Source organism: Ranitomeya variabilis, chromosome 3, assembly GCF_051348905.1.
Source record: "Ranitomeya variabilis isolate aRanVar5 chromosome 3, aRanVar5.hap1, whole genome shotgun sequence".
Lineage (NCBI taxonomy): Eukaryota > Metazoa > Chordata > Amphibia > Anura > Dendrobatidae > Ranitomeya > Ranitomeya variabilis.
In genome coordinates this window covers 639,031,685-639,059,426 of record NC_135234.1, presented here as the reverse complement: position 1 = coordinate 639,059,426, position 27,742 = coordinate 639,031,685, and the positions used below count along the sequence as shown (strand labels likewise).

At 43.4% G+C, this 27,742-nt stretch overlaps 1 protein-coding gene across 3 annotated transcripts in view; it reads left to right on the top strand.

Annotated features, from left to right (window-relative positions):
* STAT2 (signal transducer and activator of transcription 2) overlaps positions 1 to 27,742 on the top strand; it is a 150,455-nt gene that overhangs the window by 78,881 nt on the left and 43,832 nt on the right. For all 3 annotated transcript variants that reach the window (XM_077297604.1, XM_077297606.1, XM_077297605.1), the window contains 6 exons: positions 7,309 to 7,467; positions 9,786 to 9,878; positions 12,458 to 12,517; positions 21,585 to 21,605; positions 21,733 to 21,820; positions 22,731 to 22,787. In XM_077297604.1, coding sequence (XP_077153719.1) covers positions 7,309 to 7,467; positions 9,786 to 9,878; positions 12,458 to 12,517; positions 21,585 to 21,605; positions 21,733 to 21,820; positions 22,731 to 22,787 — 478 coding nt within the window. The remainder of the gene's footprint in view (positions 1 to 7,308; positions 7,468 to 9,785; positions 9,879 to 12,457; positions 12,518 to 21,584; positions 21,606 to 21,732; positions 21,821 to 22,730; positions 22,788 to 27,742) is intronic.

Here is a 27,742-nt window from a genome sequence, read left to right as displayed (position 1 = left end):
TTTGGGTTTCTCATGAATTAGTAGGACATAATCTGGACAATCAGTGGACTTCAGACCTTTCAAACGATTCATGACACAGGCAGTGGTGTTGTCATCAGGGAAAAGCAATGCATGTGTGTATAGGTGTGTATTCGCAGCAGCACAAGCAATACATCCTACAGAGATATTCTGGACTCTTACATTGTATCTCACCCATTCTAACCATAGGTTTTTCCTTGGGGCTGTTTGTGTTTCTATGGAGAAAACTTCTTGCCAACTGAGACCTGGAATGGGTATCACTTCATTAACTACATTTTGCAAACGCTCACCTGGGCCTGTTTTAGCTGTACTGGTAACAGGGGTCATGGTTGGTCTGAAGCTAATATCCCGGAGCTGTATATGGCCTAAATTCCCATGGTATCCACTACTAAATACATAATTATAATGCCTTCCCAGTACAAATGTCTGCAGGTCAGCAGATTGGGGGCTTTCGAGATTTAGGAGGAGGGGGTGACAACTTCTACCCCATTTACAGCCCCTAAGTGGTTGCAGAAGGGCTGTTAGATGCATTCTCTCACAAAGACTCCTACCCGTCCTATCCTTAGAGAACATGGCTTCGCTAGGTTTATATCCCCAATCATCTCCCGTATTCCAAGCAGCATCTGACCAATAATAACAGTTATTGTTGTCATTTCTGGTAACACATATATAAAACTGGATGATTCCCTCTACCACCCGTTCAGTCTCAAGGCACTTGACTACATCACAGAAATCAAATCGCCAGATATTCACCGGGGCTGTCAGGTTTACCCAGAGAATAGTGGGGCCAGAATTCTTATTTACAATAGGGGCCGAAGAGGTAGGGGCAAGGATGGCCCTCAGTTCCAGGATCAAAAACAACAGCAACATTTCCCTTCAGTCACTACTGTGACTAAACACTGGTTCGGTCTCTTTTACAGTGTGAGGCGTGGATCCAGGTGCTCTTTCCTTCAAGTTTTACTGCAGTGGGGGTAACCAGGATCACCGTGTGAAGTCCTTCAAATCTCAGCTGGAGACAATCTCTGCACACAAACTTTTTCACATACACCAGGTCTCCTGGCACAAAGGGATGGTGTCCAGGAACCTTGTCTGGGTCTGGAAGAGAACTGAAGACAGTTAAATGCACTTTGGCAAAGTGTCCATGTAAGGCCTGCACATAGCTAGTCAAGTCCTGGTACTTGAGCTGCAACTGTTGTGGAAAGAAACATTCAAGATTGGGGCTCCTGCCAAACAGAATCTCATACAGTGACAGTCCTGTCTTCCTGTTTGGGGTATATCTTACTGGAAACAAAGCTAGAGGAAGGCATTCTGTCCGTGGTTTACCAGTCTCTGTCATTGCCTTCTGGATTTTAAGCTTAAAAATTCCATTTAGTCTCTCCACTCTTCCACTACTCTGCGGATGGAGTATGCAATGCTTGACTTACCCCCAGTGCTGCCATTACCTCTGACATGATCTCTCCAGTAAAATGGGAACCCTGATCGCTTTCAATGACTTCAGGAATTCCATACCTGCATATGATCTCAGCCATCAGTTTCTTCGCCGTTGTCTTAGCCGTAGCTTTGGCAACTGGGTAGGCTTCTGGCCAACCTGAAAATAAATCAATGCAGACCAACACATACTCATACGTCCCTACCCTGGGTAACTGAATATAATCAATCTGCAGTCTCTGGAATTGGTTAAAGGGCCGGGGAGTGTGCTTGGATGGGGTTTTCACTGTCCTACTCTGATTATGTGTGGCACATATCATGCAGCTCTGTACCTGCCTTTCTGCGCAGGTGGAAAACCCGGGGGCAATCCATTGTTTCTGTAGGGTGTCACACATGGCCGTCTTCGAGTGGTGCACATTCCCGTGCAGAACCTGTGCCATCATTGGGTACAGTACCTGTGGTAGGCAGACCTTTTCACCCCTCCCCCATAGTCCAGTGACGGTATCAGAGCAAGCCCCTATCCTTTGCCACCTATTTTTCTCCTCCTTACTTGCCTGTTCTTGTAACTGGGCTAAGATGTCTTTCAACACAAGTGGAGATGGTGGGGTGTCTAGGTGATGTACTCTAGAAGCCACAGGAGTGCTTGCTGCTTTCTTGGCAGCCTGGTCTGCCAGTGCGTTACCCTTTTGTCCGTCCATCAGTGCCTTTGGTATGTGCCTTTACCTTTATGATGCCTGCTTGGGTGGGAAGCTGTAGTGCATTCATAAGTTGCTGGACTGCCTCAGCACGTTTAATGGGGTGGCCATTTGCTGTCAGGAAAGCCCTGGCTCTCCAGATAGGCCCATAATCGTGTGCAATGCCAAAAGCATACCTGGAATCAGTGTAGATATTTACAGTCTTACCTTCTGCTAGTTTGCTCTGCTTCTTGTGCAGACATATGAGCTGGCATTGACTCTGCCTTGATTACCTCATGTTCTGAGACCACAGCATATCTGGTACAGTAGCGTCCTTGGTCATCTTGGTGACAGGATCCATCTACAAAAAGCTCAAAATCAGCATTAGAATAGACACACTAGAGACCAGCCGTTTCCTGAGACATCAATTCTAGACATCATATGGTTTGGAAACCTAATCTTGTTCCTCTGGATCCATTTTAGAAAGAAAAAGAGTGTCCTTTTTCATGTCACCTACTCCTCCCCCCTTTGGATCCATAGGAACTAGGAGAAGAGTAACGGGGTTTAGGACAGTGCACCTTTTCAAAGTCACATTAGTAGGCATGAGAATAGCACACCGAAGTCGCAGCTGTCTGGTCATGGACATGTGGCTAGATTATACTTGGTTAGGGATACTATATACATCGTGTGGGGTATGGACCATCAGTGGGTAATTTGATTGAGTCCATGAGGGTTTTAACAGCTTCAGCATTCTTCACTGGAGTCCCGGCGGTGGTAATAAACCCTCGATTGGCCCATAGGGCTCCTAAATCATGAGCAATACCAAATGCATACTGTGAGTCCGTGTATATATTAGCTCGCCTGTCTTTGGCCAGAACACATGCAGTAGGCAGAGCCTGAAGTTCTACTTCTTGTGCTGACAGTGAGGGAGGGAGTGCAGCTCCGTGCACTACAGTATTTTCCGTAGTAACAGCGTATCTGGTGTGGAATCTGCCAAATCATCAGCATATCTTGAACCGTCTTTCAGGGCATTGTAGAAAGGTTGCATTATACGGGATGCGTCCGGTATCCACTGACAACAATAAGTACATAGTCCAAGAAAACGCTGGAGTTCAGTCTCATCTTTTGGTAAAGGAAGGGAGCTGACGGCTATTTTTCTTTCTTTTGTGAGGTGTCTGGCACCCTGAAGGAGACAGTGACCCAAAAATATCACTTGACCAAGGCAGAACCGAAATTTCGAGGCCGAACCCCGACAGTTCAGATCTGCCAGATACTTGAGAAAACTAACAGTGGCAACAATGGTTTCCTGCTCTGTCCGTTCACACAACAAAAGATCATCCACATACTGAAGCAGCGTGACATAGGGGTGTTCTAACTGCCAGGGTAAAAGACACTCTCCCATATTTTTTGCAAACTGATTGGGACTTCTTTTTTTTTTTTTTTTTTTTTTTTTTTTTTTTTTGGGCCCCCTGTGGCATAACTGTCCGCGTCAATTGTCATCCCTGATAAGTGAATGCAAACAGAAACTGGCAATCTGGGTATAATGGAATGCTGAAGAAGACATTGGCAAGGTCAATAACTGTGAACCAAGCAGCATCCTGAGATATCTGGGACAAAAGAGTATGTGGATTAGGCACCGGAGTTTCTGGAACAGTAACTGCATTAACTGCCCGTAGACCTTGTACCAGCCGGTACACAGGGGGTTGGTCGGGTGGAGTCTTTTTCTTAATGGGAAACAAGGGCGTGTTCCATGGGGAAACACAGGGTATCAGGGCACCATTATCGAATAACATTTGTATTTGCCCCTTGAGGCACTGCTCCTGATCATGTTTCAAAGGGTACTGATGGACTTTGGGAAAAGGGGCACCAGGTTTGAGAAACACTTTTACAGGTTCTACAGGCATTATTGGGGGAGAATCTGGGTCTATCAGGACCATCATAACTGTGGGAAGGGCATGTAGGATACAGATCTCATTATATTCATCTGCATAGGAGTTATATAACGCAAGGACCATCTGACCATCATCTTGGAATTGTATTCTGGAGCGGAACTGTGATAATAAATCTGCCCCCAGTAAATTTACCGGACATGAGGGAGAGATTACGAACTGAGCAGTAACTTCAGGGAAAGGTCCCACAGGGTTAGGTTTTATAAGAGTATATTTATTGGGTCTGTCATCTACTCTAATTAAAACAAGCTCTTGATCTGAGAATTGACATGGGGCTGGGGAGGGACCTTATCATCAAGCAGGGAGACCCCCTGTTCCAGATCATCATTTTTAATTGTTTGTCTTTCTGACACATTATTCTCAAATGCTTTCTCAATACCTTCCTGCACCACAAAACATCCAGACTTTATCATAGGAGTAGACAGCTTTCATTTTTCAACGTAGCAAAAAACAATCAGAATTCATTTTCTCTGTTGATCCTCAATTTGCTGTATATCAACCACTCAACTTGCTTTTACCAATCACTTACAAATTTCCTTCTAAAACTAGACACTAGATTTCACTTTCAAATTCCAGATTATAATATTTCTTTATACTTAAAAACAATGTTGTCGCTTTAAACAAGACACAGATCTACCAGAGAAAATACAGAGAACACCGTGACAGTATGTGCTCTCTCCATTCCAAGGACACAGAGATAAGAGAGATCACAGCATTCCTCTACACAGAGAAAAGAGACAAGCAATAGCGCAGCTACGCGACCCCTCCCATCGGATATTCCAAAGACAAACACAGACACAAAATATAGCAGTTCTTAGACTTAATTAATTTCTACGAAACCTTCATCACACAATTCACATACCAGAACACCTTAGAAAAACCTATAATTGAGAATATTTTCCCCATTTTTTGGGCTAACAATATCAGATTCATAATACAACTTCAAAGACTTCTTTTCCTTCCACAAAAACGGATTCTCCTTTAGAGCTAAATATCCTTCTTAGTTGTGCATAATACCGACGGCCTTACGGTTTTATTCCACTGGGTCTCTCTCTGTCCCCCGCTGGGACAACCCAAAAACGCGGTACTCAGTGAAAGGAGGAGGGCGTCTTAGACTTAACCCTCCGGACACCCCTGGAAATACATAAATATATGATTCCTGAGTTACGCATCCTACCCAATCTTCGATCACCTCACCGCGCCTGATTCTAACAGTGATCAGGAATTCAGGATATTTTGACTATAAAGAGAATTACATCACTGGTCAATCCGGGGTGTCCGTCCCTTATGAGGTACGGTTCGAGCACTGGGCTTCCAACGGAACTACACCTCTATATGATTCCACCCAAAAATCATCCCACCTCCGGGGACAAACCTCAGATCCTCTTTGCAGCAACAAACACAGGAAAACCACACCAAACGGTCAGTCTGGACAGTATAACTGCCAACTTACCGTGGTTGTTGTGGGGGATGATCAGTCCCAATTTTCCAGTGCCTGTGTCCGGTCCGAGGGTCCTTTGTCTTGTTGTCCTCCGGGCGGCAGAGGCGTTCCTGCTTGGAGCCCCACGTTGGGCGCCAACTGTAGAGGGAGGATTTAAATTTATCCTTCACGGTTAACCCAGTGATTTCCAAATTAATATACAAGGTGTTGCCGGCAACTGAAAATGACCAGACGGAGACGTGTGTCTCTGTATGGGGGATCGAGCTGATCTCTGGCCCCCGTTTATTTTGTATATCAGTTTTCATTGTCACAGAAATTATACTTCAACCAATCAGCATAAGAACACGCTCACAGTTCTTAATCTATAAGAATGCAGGAAAAACTTAACCCATGAGGATACAGGAAAAATGGAAACTACAGATATGGTCATGTCTTTTTGGCACAGTATGTGTTTTTCTAACAGATGCCTCAGTCTTGTATAGTGATACATCCCCGAATCTCTTATCTGGCTCGAGACAGAAGACTCAAGGTCTTTATACCAATTATGAACAATAGCCTAGTTGCATACCAGGCTTGTGAACAACAAGATAAAGTTACTTCATGGCAGCTGTAACCTTTTACCTAATTAAATAACAGAATTTATCTTTAAGCAACAAGAAAATGGAGTCAAAAACACAAAATGGAGAAACTAGCACAAAATGGAGAACCTTTCATAATTTGTTCCTTCACAGCAGCAGTGGTATACAGAGGCAGGCAGCAGTGGTATACAGAGGCAGGCGGCAGTGGTATACAGAGGCAGGCAGGCAGTGGTATACAGAGGCAGGCAGTGGTATACAGAGGCAGGCAGGCAGTGGTATACAGAGGCAGGCAGCAGTGGTATACAGAGGCAGGCAGGCAGTGGTATACAGAGGCAGGCAGGCAGTGGTATACAGAGGCAGGCAGGCAGTGGTATACAGAGGCAGGCAGGCAGTGGTATACAGAGGCAGGCAGGCAGTGGTATATAGGGGCAGGCAGTGCTAGGTGGTATATAGGGGCTGGTAGCAGTGGTAGATGCATAAGAAAATAAAAACCCTGTACTTACCTTCCATCCTCTCTCAGGAAATGCTGAGTCATGTTCAGGGCAGAGCAGTGTGACGATCTCCCTGCTCTGCTCTGAACAGGTCGGTAGTGAGCAGTGATTGCAGCCTGTACTGTAATACTAAGTACAGGCTGCAATCACAGCTCCTTGCTGCAGATACTCACCTCGGACCCTCGCTTCCCAGCAGCAGCTTCTGCCATCGCACGCACTGAGCTGTGTGTGCGATGGCAGAGGGAAATAAACAAAATGGCCGCGATCTCCTCTCACAGCTGTGACGCGGCAGCTCAGTGGGCGTGGCCATGTCACAGCTGAGAGGCAGGAGATGCGGTCGGAGCCCGACCGTTGGCTCCTATGTCCATGGCTGCCGTAAGTGAGGAGTGCAAGTGTCGTGCCCAGACACTTACACCCACACTAATGAAAATGGCGGCCTCCAGTGGTGAAAGTAAAAGTGAATAAATAAAAAAAAAGTATGAAAGAGGTACATTTACTTTTGTATTGAAAATAATTGATTATATAATCAATAATTATTAATACAAAAACTATAATCACGGCACCCTCTCTTTAAGGTTAGAACTCTACTCTTAAAAAGCAGGATTATACAGCCATTCTGATTTGGTTTTTCTTCTTCAATGTAACTACTCCAGCCTCATCATGTCTATTTAATAGTTTTGTGAAATCCGTTTTAATAAATTAACCATTCTTCACACTTTTATAATTCAGGGTGACAAGGACAGTGACGGTGTTTTTCCACTTGAAGCGTATTCTGCGTACTCTAAAGGAACTTTCAGCTCAAGTGTCCTATCAAGGAGACCCCCTGAAAATTGACCCTCCAAGACTAGAAGAAAGACTGCGTGAAATGCTGCTGTGTCTCCTAAAGAGGTAAATGTGAGCTGCCATCGCTGGAAAACTATTTTTTATCTCGTTTTATACAAACTTAAACCCATTTGCTGTTAGTTTTCTATTGCCTGACTCTCTAGTAGATTGGTGTTTCATCTTCTAAGGAAGACCTAAGCAAAGTGCAACCCTGCGTCTGGCTTCATCCTCGGGATGCAGATACCTGTCAATACAATGATGGAGGAAGAAGCTGTTGGTTTCCTTCTCCACCATTCAGCCTGGGCATCTTAAGACCCTGCACAGCAAGTCCCATGACGTCTCTAGATCGAGCCTTCTGTGCGGAGCATCCGTCCACCCAGTACGCAGAGCTGGCCAATGCATCATGTGAACACTGCTAGATGATCAGGTCTATATTTTTTATATTATTATTGCAGTGTATTGTGAAATACATTATGTCCCATAAAGTTATCAGAGATCGACTTAACCCCTTAGTGACGGAGCCACATTTTTGTATTCTGACCAGTGTCACTTTATGTGGTAATAACTCTGGAACGCTTCAACAAATCCCAGTGATTTTAAGACTGTTTTTTCGTGACATATTGTACTTCATGATAATGGTAAATTCAGGTCGATATGTTTTGTTTTTATTTATTGAAAATATCAGAAATTTGAGAAAAATGTTAAAACATTAGCAGTTATCACACTTTGAATGATTATCCCTTTAATCCAGATAATCATACCTTAGCAAACCATTAATAAATAACATTTCCCTCATGTCGGCTTTACATCAGCATCACTTGTAAAATTTTATTTTATTTTGTTAGCATTTTAGGAGATTTAAAAATGTATCAGTAATTTTTCATTTTTTCAAGGAAATTTACAAAATTAATTTTTTTAGGGACCTATCCATGTTTGAAGTGATTTTGAGGGTCCTATATATCGGAAAACCCTCAAAAAGTGATAAAATTTAAAAACAGCACCCCTGACATACTGAAAACTGTTGTCAGGTAGTTTATTAACCCTTCAGGTGACTTTCAGGAATTAATGCAAAGTGGCATGACAGAAATGAAAATGTGTATTTTTACCTCCTAAATGTCGCTAACTTCTGAACAGGTTACAACAGCCGGCAGACTCTAAGGCTGCTATTTGGCCGTGAATTGCCATTGCAAACATCAAGACCACACAGTTATGATCTGAGGGCACTAATTGGGATAAAGAGGAAGCCCCCACACTCCGTTAACCATTTATAATATGTAGTGACTATTGACAGCAGCATCTAAGGGGTTAAACAGATTTAGACGGTGCAAACACCGATCGTGGCTGATGCAGCAAGCTGTCAGCTATAGCATACAGCCGACAGCTGCTGGATTGTCACCTGTGTGTGGAGGCTATTCTCTTATATCTCAGGTCAGTTAAAAGACGTATTGGCGGTCGAAATTTTAATAGAAGAGGGTTAGGCTAAGTTCACACAATGAATATTTGGTGCGCTTTTTGATGTTGTAGATTTTCTGCACCAATTAACTAAGGCTACTTGTGTTTTTGTTTTGTTTTTTTCAAACAAAAACACACATGCTGTTTTTACTTGTGGATTTTCTTAATCTTATTCAAACAATCAAGCCTATTGGGAAAATCTGAAAATAAAACAACATCAGCAAGAGAATTTGATGTATTGCGGATTTCCGAAACGCATCGCAGGTAATTTTATGCTGAACGGAGGGGATAAAAAAGTGGGCCGGAGATTTCTATAAATCACACTCACTTTGCTATAACTGTAAATCCGCATCATCAAAAACTCGCCAAGTACTCATTGTGGGAATTTAGGTTTCCGGATATGTGCACATGATATCTGCACAAAAATGCTGCCCCTTGTTCAGTCTTATGTGACTTTTTTACCATTTCAAAATCCTTGAAACGTTTAAAACTGGTTACACGTTCATTCTTAGGGCGGCTTCATTTGGAAACTGCTGCTCGATATACATAAAAGTAAAGAACAAATATGTCGACAGCATCATTTCACCCATCGAGCGAGCATTTTGCTTGTTGGTCTAGTGATCGGCAGCCTTGTTTTGCTTTCTGGGGATTCTCATTCTCAATAATCGTGCGCTGTCAATGTAACTTTAGAGAAGTATTTTTCAAAACCTATTAGGAGGTTCTTGGCTAATAAAAAGGACATTTATTAATCAATTTTTTTTGTAGATTTACAGCAAATCTTTCCCACACTGGATGGAGTAATTCTGAACTGAAAATGTTCCTTTTGCACAATTTTCCCTTTTGCACTTTCTCTTTGATTATAGCAGTAGACTTGTAGGTAACTTTATTTAAACTATTTACTTTTTCTTTTTTTTTATATATATATAAATCAGATCATTCGTTGTAAGTAAGCAACCAATCATGACGTGTCCGTGCAGAAGACCCTTGGTAATAAAAACCAGCACCCAATTCTCTGTGGGGGCCAGGTGAGTAGAGAATGACTACTCTGAGAACGGATTCCTTTGGAGATCTTTTGTATGGGCTATTGTAACTTGGCTTCATTCAGCGTACAGCGTGACAGATATTGGTGAAATGTGGCAACGTGAAGATCATGCCAGTCGGCTTGGGCATTTCTCTGGTAGTCACTATATCGTGTGTACTGATTGGTTGTCTGGCAGCGCCTCTCTATGGTTCGGTTTTCGTTTTCCGTTTCTCATCTCTGAACATTTCTAGTGTTTTGGGCATGCAAAGTTCTATAAACGGATCCATTAACCGTTATGGTCCTCCCATAGATCTCAATGTTTAAAAAAAAAAAAAAAAAAAAAACTGGATCCTTTCGCTGGACAAAATGGAATTGTTTGCCGTTTTTTGTTTAGTTGGTCATAAACGTTGTGCAGATTGCATTTTTTTTGTTCTAGTTAAAAAACAGAAAGTGGGAAAGGGAAAGACATGTCATGGTAAACTGGATCCATAAACAAAATGAAAGGGGTTGTCCCTCGAGCAAAGTGAATTTTGATCAATAGATCTTGAATAGTAAAAAGTTCCACAATTGGAGGTAGTGATATGCAATCTTATGGTAGGAGTATAGACTTTTTTATGAATCCTTAAATTGTTTACACGAAGGGGCAGAAGCCCCAAAGAAAGCGATTGATAGGAGTCTCAACCTCTGAACCCTACTGATTAATACAGGTGACATGTCGGGAATCTTTGATGAGATTATACTGTGCTGTTTTTATACAATATAATATATAATCCAAAAAAGTCCAACTATATCTCTATTCAATGGTACTTCCACAGTACATATAAACAACCACAAGATGGCAGTCAAATCACTGTCACCTTAAAGAAGCCGACCATACATAAAAATATGCGCCCCCGGAAGAAGCAAGGGCGAAACGCGCGTCGGGGCGCCGGGAAAAGTCGCAGAGGAGGCATACGCTCATTTACCACATCTGGGTAAAGATATTTGGCACTAGTTGATTATTTTATATAGTGGCATTTGCTATAATAGATCTATGATCATTGTCATCATGCCTGTATTATAGGTAGAGCTGCTAGGGAAATGAGGGACTTTAGTGTTATAACAGGGATGCTGACTGCACCATATATGCTATCTTAATGTTTATCATGAGTCTCGAAGCAGCTTTTTCTGTCTTTTTGCATTTTTTGTATTTAGCCCAGTACAAAGAGATATATATGACCTCCTACTGCTATTTTCCCATGGGGTATTATCCTGATGGAATGTAGTAGCTTTTAATAGATATTTTGATATATTGTTCTCATTTTGTTTCTTTAATAAACACTTGTTTTTAAAATATTTTTATGTATGGTCGGCTTCTTTAAGGTGACAGTGATTTGACTGCCATCTTGTGGTTGTTTACAATATAATATAGTTGTCTTGTTGAGTTTTAATTACCTTGTCCATGTTTAAATAAAAATTCCCCAAAGGTGATATCCAGATTTTCAGCACATGACTGGTGAGGCCTGTGAGTGACTGCCGCAGTCCGGTGACCACAGTGGGACATCAGCTTTGGTGGCAGAGGCTGACCTGTGCTGGAGGGTCCAACTTGTCGAGCATCACATCATTTATAATAACTCTGTGTGAAAAACAAGATAATCTTTTAGTTATACTTTTTAAAAGGTATCATAACTACTAGATTACCATATATACTCCTGTATAAGCTGACCTGAGTATAAGCCGCGACATCTAATTTTGCCACGAAAAACTGAGAAAACTTATTGACTCGTGTATAAGGCTACTTTCACACTAGTCCGTCGGTACGGGCCGTCGCAAACCGTTGGCCCGACGGACAGTGTGTTAAGTAGCGCAACGGGGGCAGCGGATGCAGTTTTTCAATGCATCCGCTGCCCCATTGTAATGTCCGGGGAGGAGGGGGCGGAGTTCCGGCACCGCATGCTCGGTCGGAAATGGCGGACACGACGCACAAAAAAACATTACATGTAACTTTTTTTTGTGCCGACGGTCCGCCAAAACACGACGCATCCATCGCACGACGGATGAGATGTGTGGCCATACGTCGCAATGCGTCGCTAATGCAAGCCTATGGAGAAAAAACGCATACATTGTAACCTCATCCCTTTCCTGGTATGCATGGCTCCTCATCCCCGTCCCTGTATGCATGACTCCTTATCCCCTATCCTTGTATGCATGGCTCCCCATCCCTGTCCTGGTATGCATAATTCCTATTAAAAAAACAAAAGAAAACACATCCTACTTACCTTCCCTGTGCACCCTCTCTGCACCTCGTTCCGTGCCAGCAGCTCTTCCGGCCGAGTGATCACGTGTCACCGCTCATTAAGGTAATGAATATTCACTCTACGCCTATGAGAGTGGAGAGAGGTGAATATTCATTACCTTAATGAGCGGGGGACATGAAGCTAGGGCCGGAAGAGCTGCTGGCACCGGAACTAGATGCAGCGAGGGCGCGCAGGGATGGTAAGTAGGATGTGTGCTGGAAGCCTGCAGCTGGAACTTTGCGCGCTATAAGAGAAAATGTTTTTTCTGCTCAGTTACATATTAATTTTTCCTTGCTTTTGTTCTTAGGTTCCTTGTGAATTTACCAGAACTCAGAAACAACATGAAGGTCTTTTATAAAATAGATGAGTATGTAACTTTCAAAACCACAGGCCTCCGTATTTTACTGCTGTTTGTTCCCCTACATGTATTAATAAAAGGCTTACTCTAATTTTTATTATACTTCCCCATTAAAATGCATTTTTACGCAGAATGATAAATTACTGGTACATATAACCACCCATTTAGAAACTTTATAATTATTACTTTTTTTTCTATGGGCGCGAATCATCAAAGCTTTCACTCCACAAAAGTTGCAATATTTAAGCGCAACTCTGTTTTGCAATTGATTTTTGTAACTTTCAACAGTTTTTCACAGCTTTAACAAGATGGGCGATGATGAGGCTGAACTCCACCATGTGTCTAATTCATGGCAAGCTGTGGTGTTCTGTGCCAGTAATCTTACTCCAGTCAGGTACTGGAGTAAGATTTATGGTATTTCACACGGAGGTGCCCGCCACTCGTCAGATGTCCAGATACATAAAGAAGAGTTAAACACTTGATGAATCTGGAGCGTCTGACTCTAGCACGCCGAGAACAATGCTGTTATTGATGAATCGAGCCCTTTGTGTTTATCAAAGTTGCCAACAGGAAATTGCCTCCTGAATGACAGATACAGTGGTAAGGGGGCAAGCAAAGTACTGCTGCATACCAAGTAGATACTTCCATCTAGAAGTTTGGAAAACACAGGAGCCATCCCTAATAGGGACATTACGTCTATTACCTTTTGTTGGTTTTAGGAAACTTCGAGATTAGAATACGTTTCGGGTCTCCTTTGATTACAGGAGCCTGTGATCAGTTAAGTGGTTGTCTGATACAAAAAATGCCCTCATAAATATCTGTTTTTAAGCCCTAACCACTTTTAGAATTTGCTTTTTATGAATGTTTCTTACTTTTCTTAATATACAGATAATCCCTATGTGTGAGGGGTTTTTTTGTTTGTTTTTTACTTTCTATGATGATTTGTTGAATAGACCCTCAAACAGGCATCACAGAAAGATGACCCTACAGTCCCATCTCTGCAGCTTTTATTACCCCCCATGGAACTGGACGTCATCAGCGGTGGCACTGCGGTTACATCTTCTGTCACTGCCGCCCTCTGCTGATATCCAGAATCACCACCATGAAACTCACCCTGCTTCTATCACCAGCCCCTGATGACGTCTTGTTGTAGGAATGAAGCTGGGGTTCAATGCTGTGGTCACTTCTCTGCTTCTATCACTTCATATTGATTCTGGACATCAGCAGAGGGCTGCAGTGATAGATGTGGTAGATGCTGCTGGAAAGTGACTGCAGGGCCATCCTGATGACACCACTTTTGAGAAATCCCTGAAAGCATCACAAGAACTAAGTGACAAAAAGCAGATATAGGGATTAGCTGTAGAGGGAGAACGCTAAGGAATTTTCAAATAAAGTAAGTTACAAAAGTGGTTAGAGCTTAAAAGTTTGTAAAATGCCCTGTATATAGATATAGGCCTGGCGGCCTCGACCAATCAGAGATGGGCACAGCATGGCGACGATGATGTCATAATGGAAATCCCGCGTCTCTGATTGGTCGAGGCCGCCAGCGACGGGCAAAATATCGACGTAGATGTCATAATGGTTGCCATGGCGACGATGTCATAAAGGTTGCCTCGACCAATCAGCGACGGGCACAGTCTGCCGTGAATTCTGGAATCATCATTGTCCATATACTACGGGGACATGCATATTCTAGAATACCCGATGCGTTAGAATCGGGCCACAGTCTAGTATATATATATATATATATATATATATATATATATATATATATATATATATATATATATATATATATATATATATATATATATATATATATATATATATATATAGTGGGGCAAAAAAGTATTTAGTCATTCAGCAATAGTGCAAGTTCCACCACTTAAAAAGATGAGAGGCGTCTGTAATTTACATCATAGGTAGACCTCAACTATGGGAGACAAACTGAGAAAAAAAAATCCAGAAAATCACATTGTCTGTTTTTTTTTATCATTTTATTTGCATATTCTGGTGGAAAATAAGTATTTGGTCAGAAACAAACAATCAAGATTTCTGGCTCTCACAGACCTGTAACTTCTTCTTTAAGAGTCTCCTCTTTCCTCCACTCATTACCTGTAGTAATGGCACCTGTTTAAACTTGTTATCAGTATAAAAAGACACCTGTGCACACCCTCAAACAGTCTGACTCCAAACTCCACTATGGTGAAGACCAAAGAGCTGTTAAAGGACACCAGAAACAAAATTGTAGCCCTGCACCGGGCTGGGAAGACTGAATCTGCAATAGCCAACCAGCTTGGAGTGAAGAAATCAACAGTGGGAGCAATAATTACAAAATGGAAGACATTCAAGACCACTGATAATCTCCCTCGATCTGGGGCTCCACGCAAAATCCCACCCCGTGGGGTCAGGATGATCACAAGAACGGTGAGCAAAAATCCCAGAACCACGCGGGGGGACCTAGTGAATGAACTGCAGAGAGCTGGGACCAATGTAACAAGGCCTACCATAAGTAACACACTATGCCACCATGGACTCAGATCCTGCAGTGCCAGACGTGTCCCACTGCTTAAGCCAGTACATGTCCGGGCCCGTCTGAAGTTTGCTAGAGAGCATTTGGATGATCCAGAGGAGTTTTGGGAGAATGTCCTATGGTCTGATGAAACCAAACTGGAACTGTTTGGTAGAAACACAACTTGTCGTGTTTGGAGGAAAAAGAATACTGAGTTGCATCCATCAAACACCATACCTACTGTAAAGCATGGTGGTGGAAACATCAAGCTTTGGGGCTGTTTCTCTGCAAAGGGGCCAGGACGACTGATCCGGGTACATGAAAGAATGAATGGGGCCATGTATCGTGAGATTTTGAGTGCAAACCTCCTTCCATCAGCAAGGGCATTGAAGATGAAACGTGGCTGGGTCTTTCAACATGACAATGATCCAAAGCACACCGCCAGGGCAACGAAGGAGTGGCTTCGTAAGAAGCATTTCAAGGTCCTGGAGTGGCCTAGCCAGTCTCCAGATCTCAACCCTATAGAAAACCTTTGGAGGGAGTTGAAAGTCCGTGTTGCCAAGCGAAAAGCCAAAAACATCACTGCTCTAGAGGAGATCTGCATGGAGGAATGGGCCAACATACCAACAACAGTGTGTGGCAACCTTGTGAAGACTTACAGAAAACGTTTGACCTCTGTCATTGCCAACAAAGGATATATTACAAAGTATTGAGATGAAATTTTGTTTCTGACCAAATACTTATTTTCCACCATAATATGCAAATAAAATGATAAAAAAACAGACAATGTGATTTTCTGGATTTTTTTTTTCTCAGTTTGTCTCCCATAGTTGAGGTCTAGCTATGATGTAAATTACAGATGCCTCTCATCTTTTTAAGTGGTGGAACTTGCACTATTGCTGAATGACTAAATACTTTTTTGCCCCACTGTGTGTGTGTATATATATATATATCTTAAATTCTCAGGGGACTTAAAATGGAACTGTACCTTTAAACAAACTTTGTGTAAATCAATAGTTCAGGTGAGTTTAAGAATCTTGTAATATATCTTACTAGAGAAATCGTCTTCTTTCTCCACTTATCAGACACTTCTCCCCCCTCCTTTCATACATGTCGTTCGCTCTGAAAAAACAGCTCAGGAAGGGTGGACTGATGTATGTGTCATTGTTGAAGGAGGATCTGGAGTGACCCTTCACGGTTGACTCAGTGATTTTCAAATTGATCCACAGAGCGTTGCCGGCAACTGAAAATGACCAGATGGAGACGTGTGTCTCTGGGGGGATCGAGCAGATCTCTAAGCCCTGTTTATTGTGTCGCACTTTTCATAATCTTAGCAAGTTACACTTCAACCAATCAACATAAGAACATGCTCACAGTTCTTAACCTATAAGAATGCAGGAACAGCCTGTACGTCAAGGTCTTCGTAGAACAATACACCCTCAGTCTCATGCCTTGTTCAGGTTGAAACAATCAAGGTCTCATAACAACTATTAACTTTTACCTAGTAACAAAATTTATCTCAAAACAGCAAGATGGAGTCGAAAAGCACAAAATGAAGCCTGCTTTAATTTTTCTCATTTTAACCCTTCACATTCCCCCCTAGATAAATTTTGTTAACTAATATGCAGCATCAGAGGTACTATCCCGAGCAATAAGCTCGAGGGGTACTGTCTTCACATGACTGGTGCCATGTTACCAGCCATGGCTGTTACGGTGCACCCGTCCCCCCCCCCCCCTGTATGCTACAATTTATGGATAACAATTTTTTATGACGGTGGAGGAGGTCTTTTGAAGGTAGCCATGCACTTGGCTTCAACGTCTTCATCAGGTAACTTTGTGAAATCAGTGTAGAGAAGAGCAGGGGTGGCAACGCTTTTGGTGTCATCATTAGTTGTCCTCGTGCAGAATTTCCTAATACATACAGAAATACACCAAAGAACAAGTTTTAGTATTACATACATGACAAGGAAAAAGGTAGCGATGTGTAACAAACTTTGCAAAATTCCAGCTATCCAGCCCCCAAGTCCCTTAAACCAATTAGCTGGATTGAGAAAGGAGAAGGTGTCTGCCCAACAACTGTCCTTATTACGATCATTGTCTTAATCATATTGATCTCTAAGTCTTTGAATGTCTTCTTACTTTAACTTTAACTTCATAGTGCTATTGAGATCTATATAATGACAGCATGCGGGTCCAGTAACCTGACACATACCACCCTGTTCTGCTGTTAAGTTATGCAGTACTACAGTATGTTGATTAGTGACTATGATGAGTTGGTTTTGGACAGCAACCGTAGTATTAAACATTATGCCCCTTTATCTGCCACTAGTCTCTTTAACAGCTTGCAGTGCGATGCGTGGATCCACGTCGGTCTTCCTTCCAGCTTTACTGATGTAGGAGTGATAAGGAGGACTTGATAGGGACCGTCATACAAGGGTTCTAGTCCGTGTTTTCTGACATGCCTTTTCACGACCACAAAATCACCAGACTTCAAGATGTGACAAGTGTCGGTTTCTGCTGAATCTGGAAGGGAAGAAGAAACTAGAGCATGGGTGTTAGCAAGATTTTTACTAAGCTGAATAACATATTGAACAGCACGGTCAGTCTCTTCTGATAACTGCTGAGGCTGGAAATTTGCAACTGGGGGCCTGGTACCAAACAATATCTCATATGGGGACAGGCCATGTTTTGCAATAGGGGTAGTACGAATGTGGTACAGTACAATGGGTGGGAGCTCTGTCCATGGAGCCGTAGTCTCCTGCATCAATTTGGTCAATTGTCCCCTCAATGTTCCGTTCAGCCTCTCAATTTTCCCACTGGATTGTGGATGGTACGGAGTATAGAGGGCTACAGTGGATCCAAGCATTGTCAGAACCTCCAGATACACATGAGAAGAAAAGGCCGGGCCTTGGTCACTTTGAACAACTTCTGAAACACCATATCTGCATATGACTTCCGTCACCAGTTTCTTTGCTTTAGTTTTTGCAGTCATGTTGGTAACGGGGAATGCTTCCGGCCAACTGGAGAACATGTCGACAACCACCAGACAATATTCATACCTTCCAGACTTAAGGTACCGTCACACTCAGCGACGCTGCGGCCATATAGACAACGAGCCGACCTAAACTAGATCAATGGAGCGTCGCTGTAGAGACGTCAAACACAGCAACTCCAGAACGATGCAGGAGCGATCCAGTGACGTAACGGCGACTCACTTCTCGTTCTCACTGGTTGTTAGCTCTATGTCAAACAGCCGGAGTGTACCGACTGGCTAGAAGGAGATGCTGCGACGCCCCCTATGCTCGTTGCTGGCGTCGTTGCTTTTGATGTCAAACATGACGATACACGCCGACCTGGCGACTAAATAAAGTTCTGGACTTCTAGCTCCGACCAGCGATGGCACAGCGGGATCCAGATCGCTGCTGCATGTCAAACACAACGAGATCGCTATCCAGGATGCTGCAACGTCACGGATTGTTGTCGTTCTCTTTGCAAAGTTGCTGAGTGTGACGGTACCTTTAGGTAACGTGATGTGGTCCACCTGGAGCCTTTGGAAAGGTTAGTCGGGCTTAGCAAGGTGCTTCGGGGGTACATGTTGAAGTTTACCGGGATTGCAGGTCTGACAGATATCACATGCACGGTTGAGTGCTGTCAGGACTGTAGAAATACCTGGAGCCCAGTAGACTTTTGGTACCAGGGCAAGGGCCTGGTTGTTTCCTCAGTGTGGGCCCATGTACATCGACTTAGGGAGACGCACAAGTTGGTCCTTTTTCCAGAGACCATTGTCCATACGTGCTCCATCAGCCTTCCACTGCTTCACTTCTTCCTTTGGGGACATTCTCTGCATCGTCATTAAGCGGGCTCGCGGGGTCCGACAGAAAACCTCAGTCTGGCGTAGATCATCAGGTTCCTGTAGAGTCAGTGTTTCTTGTAACTGTTTACACTGAGAGCGTGTGGTCACCATAGCTGGTATGGTCGGTTGAACGGGAAAGAGAGCAGCAACTTTTGCTTACATATCCGCAAAGGCGTTACCAACAGTCTGTGGACTGTTCCTAGGACTGTGTGCCTTAACCTTGATAATGGCCACCTGGGTAGGTAATTTGATTGAGTCCATGAGGGTTTTAACAGCTTCAGCATTCTTCACTGGAGTCCCGGTGGTAGTCATAAACCCTCGATTGGCCCATAGGGCTCTGAAATCATGAGCAATACCAAATGCATACTGTGAGTCCGTGTATATATTAGCCCGCCTGTCTGTGGCCAGAACACATGCAGTAGACAGAGCCTGAAGTTCTGCTTCTTGTGCTGACTGTGAGGGTGGAAGCGCTGCTGCGTGCACTACAGTATCTTCCGTAGTAACAGCGTATCCGGTGTGGAATCTGCCAAACTCATAAGCATATCTTGAACCATCCGTGTATAACACCAGATCAGGATTTGGAAGTGGATTTTCGCTGACATTTGATGGAGTAGCTGTCTCTTCAGTCAGGAGTTGGGAACAGTCATGTTGGAGGTAATCCTCATCACTGCCATCCTTCTTGGGGACCGGCCATAAAGTAGCAGGGTTGATTGTAGTACAGCGATGCAACTTGACGTAGTCAGGCAAAAGGAGTAAACACTGCACAGTCAAATGTCTTAGCTGTTGGAGTGTCAGTATTGCCGCAATATCATGCGGGGCAAAAATGTGCATCTCATGTCCAAGAATTATGTCTGCAGTCTTGTCAAGCAATGAGTGAGTGGCGTGAACTGCACTCATGCAGCTTTGTGACGCTCGGGCAACGGGGTCGAGGCAGGCCGAATAATAGCCCACTGGTCGTTGTCTATTGCCATGCGACTGTGTGAGTACCCCTGCTGTGTGTCCTTCATTCTCAGACACATACAAATGGAACGGTCGAGTATAGTCCGGGATGCCCAAGTCAGGGGCGGAAGCAATAAGCCGCTTTAATTCAGAGAAGGCACGATAAAGGCTTCCCATAACCCTAATATTATATATACCAACTGCCATCTTCTGCTCTTCCCAGTGCCTCTCTGGTTCCAGTCCGCCATCTTGTGACCACAACATCTGAGTGACGAGAAGTCAGAGGTAACAGTCACAAGCTCTCGGTTAAGGTTTACCCAACAAGCAGATTCAGTGCGTCCACCAATGGTTTTCATTGTGGTGTAATTAAATGAAGCCATCTCAATACAACAAAGTTCAATTTATTGTGCTGAACTTCTGTAATTTCCATCGCTGCCTATGTAGAGAACAGCAGCCGATGGCAAGTTCATCTGGCCTTCTCTGATTGGCATAGGAGGCACCAGGCCGGGCATTAAGCCACAATGAAACCACACGTGCACACACTAAACATTTGAGTTGACGGTGGATTCAGTGAAGGACACTTTTTCACGATCCCTAGACTTTGGCACCCATGTTGCACCTCCATGCTATGCCACTGTGAGCCAAATTAATTGCTTTAGAGTTTTATATGGTGATTCACAGTGGACAGTGAGTTAATGGAAAAGTGTCGTGGCTTAAAGGGGTTGTCCACGCTATGTGATTGCAGGCTTGTGAATCCTCACAGCGCGCATGATGCGCACTGTTAGGATTCGCCGGTGCTGGGAGCAAATCAAGTCAATTGAGTAAGACTGGACACATATAGTCGGAATGTGGTCAGAAGATGCAAATCACAAACTTACAGTAAAACAAACCGAATAGAATGGAGAAATGTTTGGACCAGAGCAGCCAAGACTGCATCTTGTATTTTATACAAAGAAAATCAGTACAAAATCCTTCATCTTGGGTCCATTTTATGTAAAAATTCATGAGTCTGTGTGTTTGTTTGTAAAATGTTACTCTTTATCTACTTAAAAATGTTTAACTATTACTATAGTATAAGATTGGTTGTTAACCTTTAAGTGATAGTGAAAACTCTAAAATGCCTAATTATTTGTTCTCTTCGTGTAAAATTTGAAAAATGTCAATAAAAATGACATGTAGTTTGTATAAAGTCAGGCAGAGATGGATAAAGATGCGCCAATGTATGCTCTAGTATGAGCCACTGTGAATAATTTTGCGCAACTAGTGTAAAATGTAACACAGCAAAAATGGATCTTCCCCATCGTATAAAAGTTAAAGGAAACCTGTCAGGGTTTTACTTGTGGGAGCTGTGGCAGAGCTGTAGAGGTGTTTGTTTCCCAGTAAAAATGCTACCTTTTTTTGTAGTTGCTCACTGAGCCAGCTTGAGAAATCTAATGTGAGAATTGTATGCAAATCAAGATGGAAGTGCACTAGGGGCGGGTTGGTTCACTTGGACTGCTTCTTCTAGGTGCACTGACACATCCCTTATGCTCCTACAGCCTGATTGGCATGTGAATTCTGTGCTAAATTTCTCGCTTGACACATCAGATCTCTACAAAAAATGTATCATTATCATTGGAGATATGTGACTGTACAGCCACTACGGCCATAGGTAACAATGGGCGGACAGGTTCCCTTTAAATTTAATGTTCAGTAGCTTGTCACAGTGCCTATCACTTACCTGCGTATTTGTTTCCTGGGTTTTTTAATCTTATTTTTTTTTTTTTTAACAGGAATCGGCCAGCCATGACAGGGTAAGACCACCCATACTGTCAGTGTTGTAACACTGAAGGATATCAATACACTTTCTTATTAATAAGCTGAGCGCTATAGTCCGACATCAGTGACCAGTTCTATTCTGCTTTTTTTTATTTTCTATAGATATCGCAGGTTTAATCTGCTCGGTTCACAAGACAAAACCTTGGAAAATACGCAGGGAGACGGGCTGGCAGTAGAGTATAAGCATTTGGTACGTACTGTATAATGTTGGCATTCGTCCTTTACCTGCATCTTGACTCGGATCTGTCCCTTTCTAAGGCTTTATTCACACTTCAGTATTTTTGATCAGTATTTGTATGCCCAAACCAGAAGTGTCTTCAAAACACAGAGCGAGTGTCAATCTTTCAATTACAGTTTTTCTCTATAAGGTAAACCCCTGGTTTTGGCATTCAAGTACTGACCAAATACTGATGTGTGAATAAGCCCTAATTTTACTATACTACCTGTCCTGACAATGGGATAATACGGTTTATACAAAATTTAGCCACGTAACGTTTATTTTAACTCCTTGACAACCAGAATTTATGGAATTGATTTGCAAAAGTTTTTTGTTTTTTCATTTTACAGTTTTTATTCTTTTTAATTTTGCTTACGGTATGTACACTAATATAAAATATTTGAAAACAATGCCTTCTTTATTATTTTGATTATATGTAGTATTGCTAAATTACAAGGCTGCAACAGATTTTGTTGGACTACCCAATGTTTTTTTTTTTTTTTTAATTATTATGATAAAAAATATATATTAAATGTATGCGTGTGTGTAAATGAGTACATACACACAGACACCGATATATAAACAGATATACGTATACTCGTGTGTGTACATACAATGAATTTAATTGTTTAGGCATATGGTGTTATACATCGCCCGTATAATACCGTTTTAAACATAAATTTTTTTTTTTACTGTTTGACTCTGTATAGGAATCATAGTATACTATACTTTGCTATACAGTAAAAAAAAAAAATATATATAGCACACACTGGCCTAATGAATGGTCAATAAGTAACTTTTTTTGGCCTGTGTAGTGTATAAGGGCCTTACAGATGCATGAGAGCAGTAAATGGGCAGCAGTTTAACAGATTTATTTCTTTAGACACTGAAAGAACAACGAGCAGGAGGAGGAAAAGGAAGTAAAGGTGCACATGATGATGTGAGTATTAAATCTTTACTATGGCATTGGCTACAAACATTTTTGCCTTTTAGGCTTCTTTTACACTTGCCATGATTTTGCGGCCCCAATAGATTTCTATGGGCCCGCAAAAACAGGCCTCAATAATTCCACGGTGTGCCGTATGGCCGTGAGGGCCGTACTTACGGCCATGAAAATAGATTGAGCCTGCTCAATCTTTTTCACTGCTTACGGACATGGCCCCCATTGTAAATCAATGGTGCCGCAAAAACAATGGAATGTTGTTTTTGCGGTGCACCGTGACTTTCAGTTTTGCGAACCGCCATTTTTTTTCCCCAATACTTTTGCTATAGTATTGGGAACCCGAAAAACATCGATCTGCAAGTTTTTTGCTGACCGTTATTGCGGCAGACCGTGAAAATTCAGCAATAGGGCCCGCAAAAAAGGCTCGCAATAACGGGCCACAAAAAAACCCGGTAAGTGTAAAAGTAGTCTTACTGAATTTTTCTTTGTTAGGACCAGAAATTAGTGAACCCAAACAGTAAAGTTCGGCATCGATACCGAATATCTACTGCTTGGGCAAGGACATCGAACATGGACTTCACCAGGAAGTCCATGTTAGGCCGGGATCATACATGCGAGAAATACGGCCGAGTCTCGCATTATACCCGGCATTGCCACCGTCACTCAGGAGCGGAGCGTGCGGCCGCATAGTAATACATGGAGCCGCACGCTCCACTCCTGAGTGACAGCAGCAATGCCGAGTATTAACATGCGAGACTCGGCCGTATTTCTCGCATGTGTGATCCCGGCCTTACTGTTCGGGTTTGACCTCCCGAACAGCGGGTGTTTGTCACGCTGTCATGTGCATGACAGCGCAGCAAACATCATTTCTGATTGGCGGAAAAATCATCTGTTATGATCCTTAGTGGCTTAGGATCACAACTCTGACCAGCTAAGTAGGAGAACATAGGACGAGCTCTGGGGATGTGGGAACTGGACTGACCGCAAACCTGATCCTAACCGCACACACTATAGGCAGCCGTGGAACGTACCTAAAATCCTAGATGTCTCTTCACAGCCTGAGAAACTAGCTACCCCTAGAGAGAAATGAAAGCCTCACTTACCTCAGAGAAATAACCCCAAAGTTTAGAACAGCCCCCCACAAATAATAACGGTGAGTTAAGGAGAAAGCACAAACTTAGAAATGAAAACCGGTTCAGCAAAGGAGGCCCGCTAATCGCTAAATAGAAAGAGGATAGCAAAGAATCTATGCGGTCAGTAAAAAACCCTATCCAAAAATATCCACGCAGAGAATGCAAGAACCCCCACACCAACTAACGATGTGAGGGGAGAAACTCTGCACCCCAGAGCTACCAGCAAGCAAGAGTATCACATATTAGCAAGCTGGACTGAACTCATCATATACTAAAAAACATATTATACAAGATGAGCAAAAATGAACTAGCAAAACTTAGCTTCTCAGAAGAGACCGGTAACGAATGAAGTCAGAAGAAATCCAAACCAGTACTGAATACAACGACAGCAGGCAAAAAGTGAAGGTCCAGGTGAGTTAAATAGGAAACCTGAATAGCAGGTAACGAGACAGGTGGTCCAGCCACAGACCTGCAGAATAACAAAAGAGCCACCAGAGGGAGCCCAAAGATAGAACTCACACAGTACCACTCACGACCACAGGAGGGAGTCCGAAAACAGAGTTCACAACAATCATCACCGCTGGTCAGACAATGTCAAGTGACAGCCTGAGCGCGCAGCTGTGATTGGCAGTATAAAGTTTACCTCTGGTCACTGGTGTTGGCTGATGGGACTACTGCTCCCTTCATCCGACACCTGCTGCCTCTAATGACAGTGAGAGCAGGAGCGGCTGATGGGAGTATTCATCAGCCGGCACTTGCGCTGTAAATAAATAATTATAAAAATAATGTGGGTTTTCCTGTATTTTTGATTACCAGCCAGGCAAAACTCATAGTTGGGGGTTGCATCACTCAGCTGTAAGCTTCAGGAAGGCTGGTTATCAAGAATAGAGGTCCCTTCGCCATATTTTTTATTTTTTTAAATAAATAATTTAAAATAGTGTGGGGGTCCCCCCCATTTTTGACAACCAGCCAAGCTAAAACAGACAGCTGGGGACTGGTATTCTCAGGCTGGTAAGGAGCCATGGATATTTCCCCCCGCCAGCTTAAAAAAAAGCAGCCCACAGCCGCACAGAAAAGGCTCATTGAGAGATCTTTTGGAACACCTGGAGTGGACCCTCAGATCCACGACAACGAACCTCCCTAGGGTGAGCTGACCAGGTAGACCACCCCCTATACAGGGAGCGTTAGAGGCAGACCCAAGGGAGACTATTGTCGCAGAAGCTGGAACCCAGAGACAGGTAGTAGGAGGTACAAAATAGAGAAGCTTGGCGTAGGACGGACAGAGCGGGGTAAGATGAAGTACAGTTTGGTAAGAGCTGAGTACAGGCGAGACCAAAGGAGCACTGGGAAGGGGAAGACACAAAGGAAGCAGGACAGAGACACCAGGCTAACAGAGTACGGAGCGGACACTGGGAAGGCTCGACTGGACGAGGAGACAAGGAAGCCTGGGAAAGGCAGAGAAGCTGGACAGAGCGGAGACTCAACAGGCAGTGCAAAGACAAAGGTGGACCTGAGTCACAGAAGCACAAGCAAGGAACAGAGGAAGGAATCGCCTTAAATACATGGAGTTCTGTAGGACATGGTCCTCCAGGATCACAGAGAGGAGATGCGGAGCGCCTGTAAATCAGAAAGGGGAAGTGCTGGAGTGGGCAGTGTGCATGCGCACCCGACGAGCACCAGGGAGCGGAGAAGAATGAAGGAGTAGATGCGCGCCTGCAGGAGGAGCGCGCCACAGCGGGTAAGTATGAGCAGGGGGAGCTGCGGTGGTCCCGGCAGCAGGCACGGCCGCAGAAGGAGTGGCTGGGACACTCCTCTATTAGATGCTCCAATTCTGATGCTTTACCTGGCTCTTCCCACTTGCCCTGTAGCGGTGGCAAGTGGGGTTCATATTTGTGGGGTTGATGTCAGGTGACACCTATCCATTAGTAATCCTATAATTTATATGGTAAATAAAGACAGCCAGAATAAAGTCTTTTATTTGAAGTAAAATAAAAATACTTTTACTTTTTTATATAAAAATAACAAACACAGTTATACTCATCTAATGCCTGTTTCACTGAATCCCTTGTCTCCTGTAATAAAATAAAAAAACAACAATATCCCTCACCTATCTGGCTTAGAACCACTGGTGACTGAATTTCTGCGAGCGCAGTATCAGTGACTAGCGATGACGCCATCGAGGTTACTGCCGGTCACTGAAGCTGCGTTCCCAGCCAGACTGAACTGCAGTGACCTCGTGAGATCCTCGCTAGCACCGTGAGAAAGTGTCACAGTGCAGAGGAGAGTTCACTGGGAAAATTTCACTAAGGTGAATTTGAACTGCGGTGAATAGGGTTGAGCGAAACGGATCGTTCATTTTCATAAGTCGCCGACTTTTGGCAAAGTCGGCGTCTCATGAAACCGAGCCGATCCCAGCATTGCATCGGCCATGCGGTACGCGACTTTCGCGCCAAAGTCGCGTTTCGATGACGCTAAAAGCGCCATTTCTCAGCCAATGAAGGTGGACGCAGAGTGTGGGCAGCGTGATGACATAGATCTCAGTCCCCACCATCTTAGAGAAGGGCATTGCAGTGATTGGCTTGCTTTCTGCCGCGTCACAGGGGCTATAAAGGGGCGTTCCCGCCGACCGCCATCTTACTGCTGCTGATGTGAGCATAGAGAGAGGTTGCTGCCGCTTCTTCAGAAGCAGGGATAGTGATAGGCAGGGTACATAAAGCTATAAACCGCTTGTGCTGTAGCGATTTCCACTGTCCAACACCACCTTTTGTTTGCAGGGACAGTGGAAGCTACATTTTTTTTTTCCTCAGCGCTGTCGCTCATTGGGCTGCCTTAGAAGGCTCCCTGACCCTGATAGCTGCGTTGCTGTGCCTGTGTGTGTACGCCGCTGTGCAAACCAACTGCTTTTTTCAAAGCACAAATCCTGTATTTCCTTCCTTTCTGCACAGCTATCTTGTGTGTTTGTCCACACTTTTGTGTGCAGCAGTCCTTTTTCTAGCTGCCTGCCATACTTTTCTGAGATAACTGCAGGGAGATAAATATTGGCCACTCTGCCTCCGTGCCAGTCCTGTGGGTGGCATCTCTCTCTCATTGTGTGGCACCGAAAACGAAAACCACTGTGTGATACTTGGCCATTTTTTGGGGGGGGTAAATTCTCCCTTTAAAAAAAAAAAATATTAGTGGGAGATAAATATTGGCAAGTCTGCCTCCGTGCCATTGCTGTGGGTGGCATCTCTCTCTCATTGTGTGCCACCGAAAACCACTGTGTAATACTTGGCCATTTTTTTTTTTTGGCTACATTCTCCCTTTTCCAAAAAAAATAAATTAGTGGGAGATAAATATTGGCAAGTCTGCCTCCGTGCCATTGCTGTGGGTGGCATCTCTCTCTCATTGTGTGGCACCGAAAAAACCACTGTGTGATACTTGGCCAATTTTTTTTTTGGCTAAATTCTCCCTTTTCAAAAAAAAAAAATTAGTGGGAGATAAATATTGGCAAGTCTGCCTCCGTGCCAGTCCTGTGTGTGGCATCTGTCTCTCATTGTGTGCCACCGAAAAGCAGTGTGTAATACTGGGCCTTTTTGGGTTTTTTGGGTAAATTCTCCCTTTTCAAAAAAAAAATAGTTAGTGGGAGATAAATATTGGCAAGTCTGCCTCCGTGCCAGTCCTGTGTGTGACATCTGTCTCTCATTGTGTCCCACCGAAAAGCAGTGTGTAATACTGGGCCTTTTTGTTTTTTTGGGGTAAATTCTCCCTTTTCAAAAAAAAATAGTTAGTGGGAGATAAATATTTGCAAGTTTGCCTCCGTTCCAGTCCTGTGTGTGG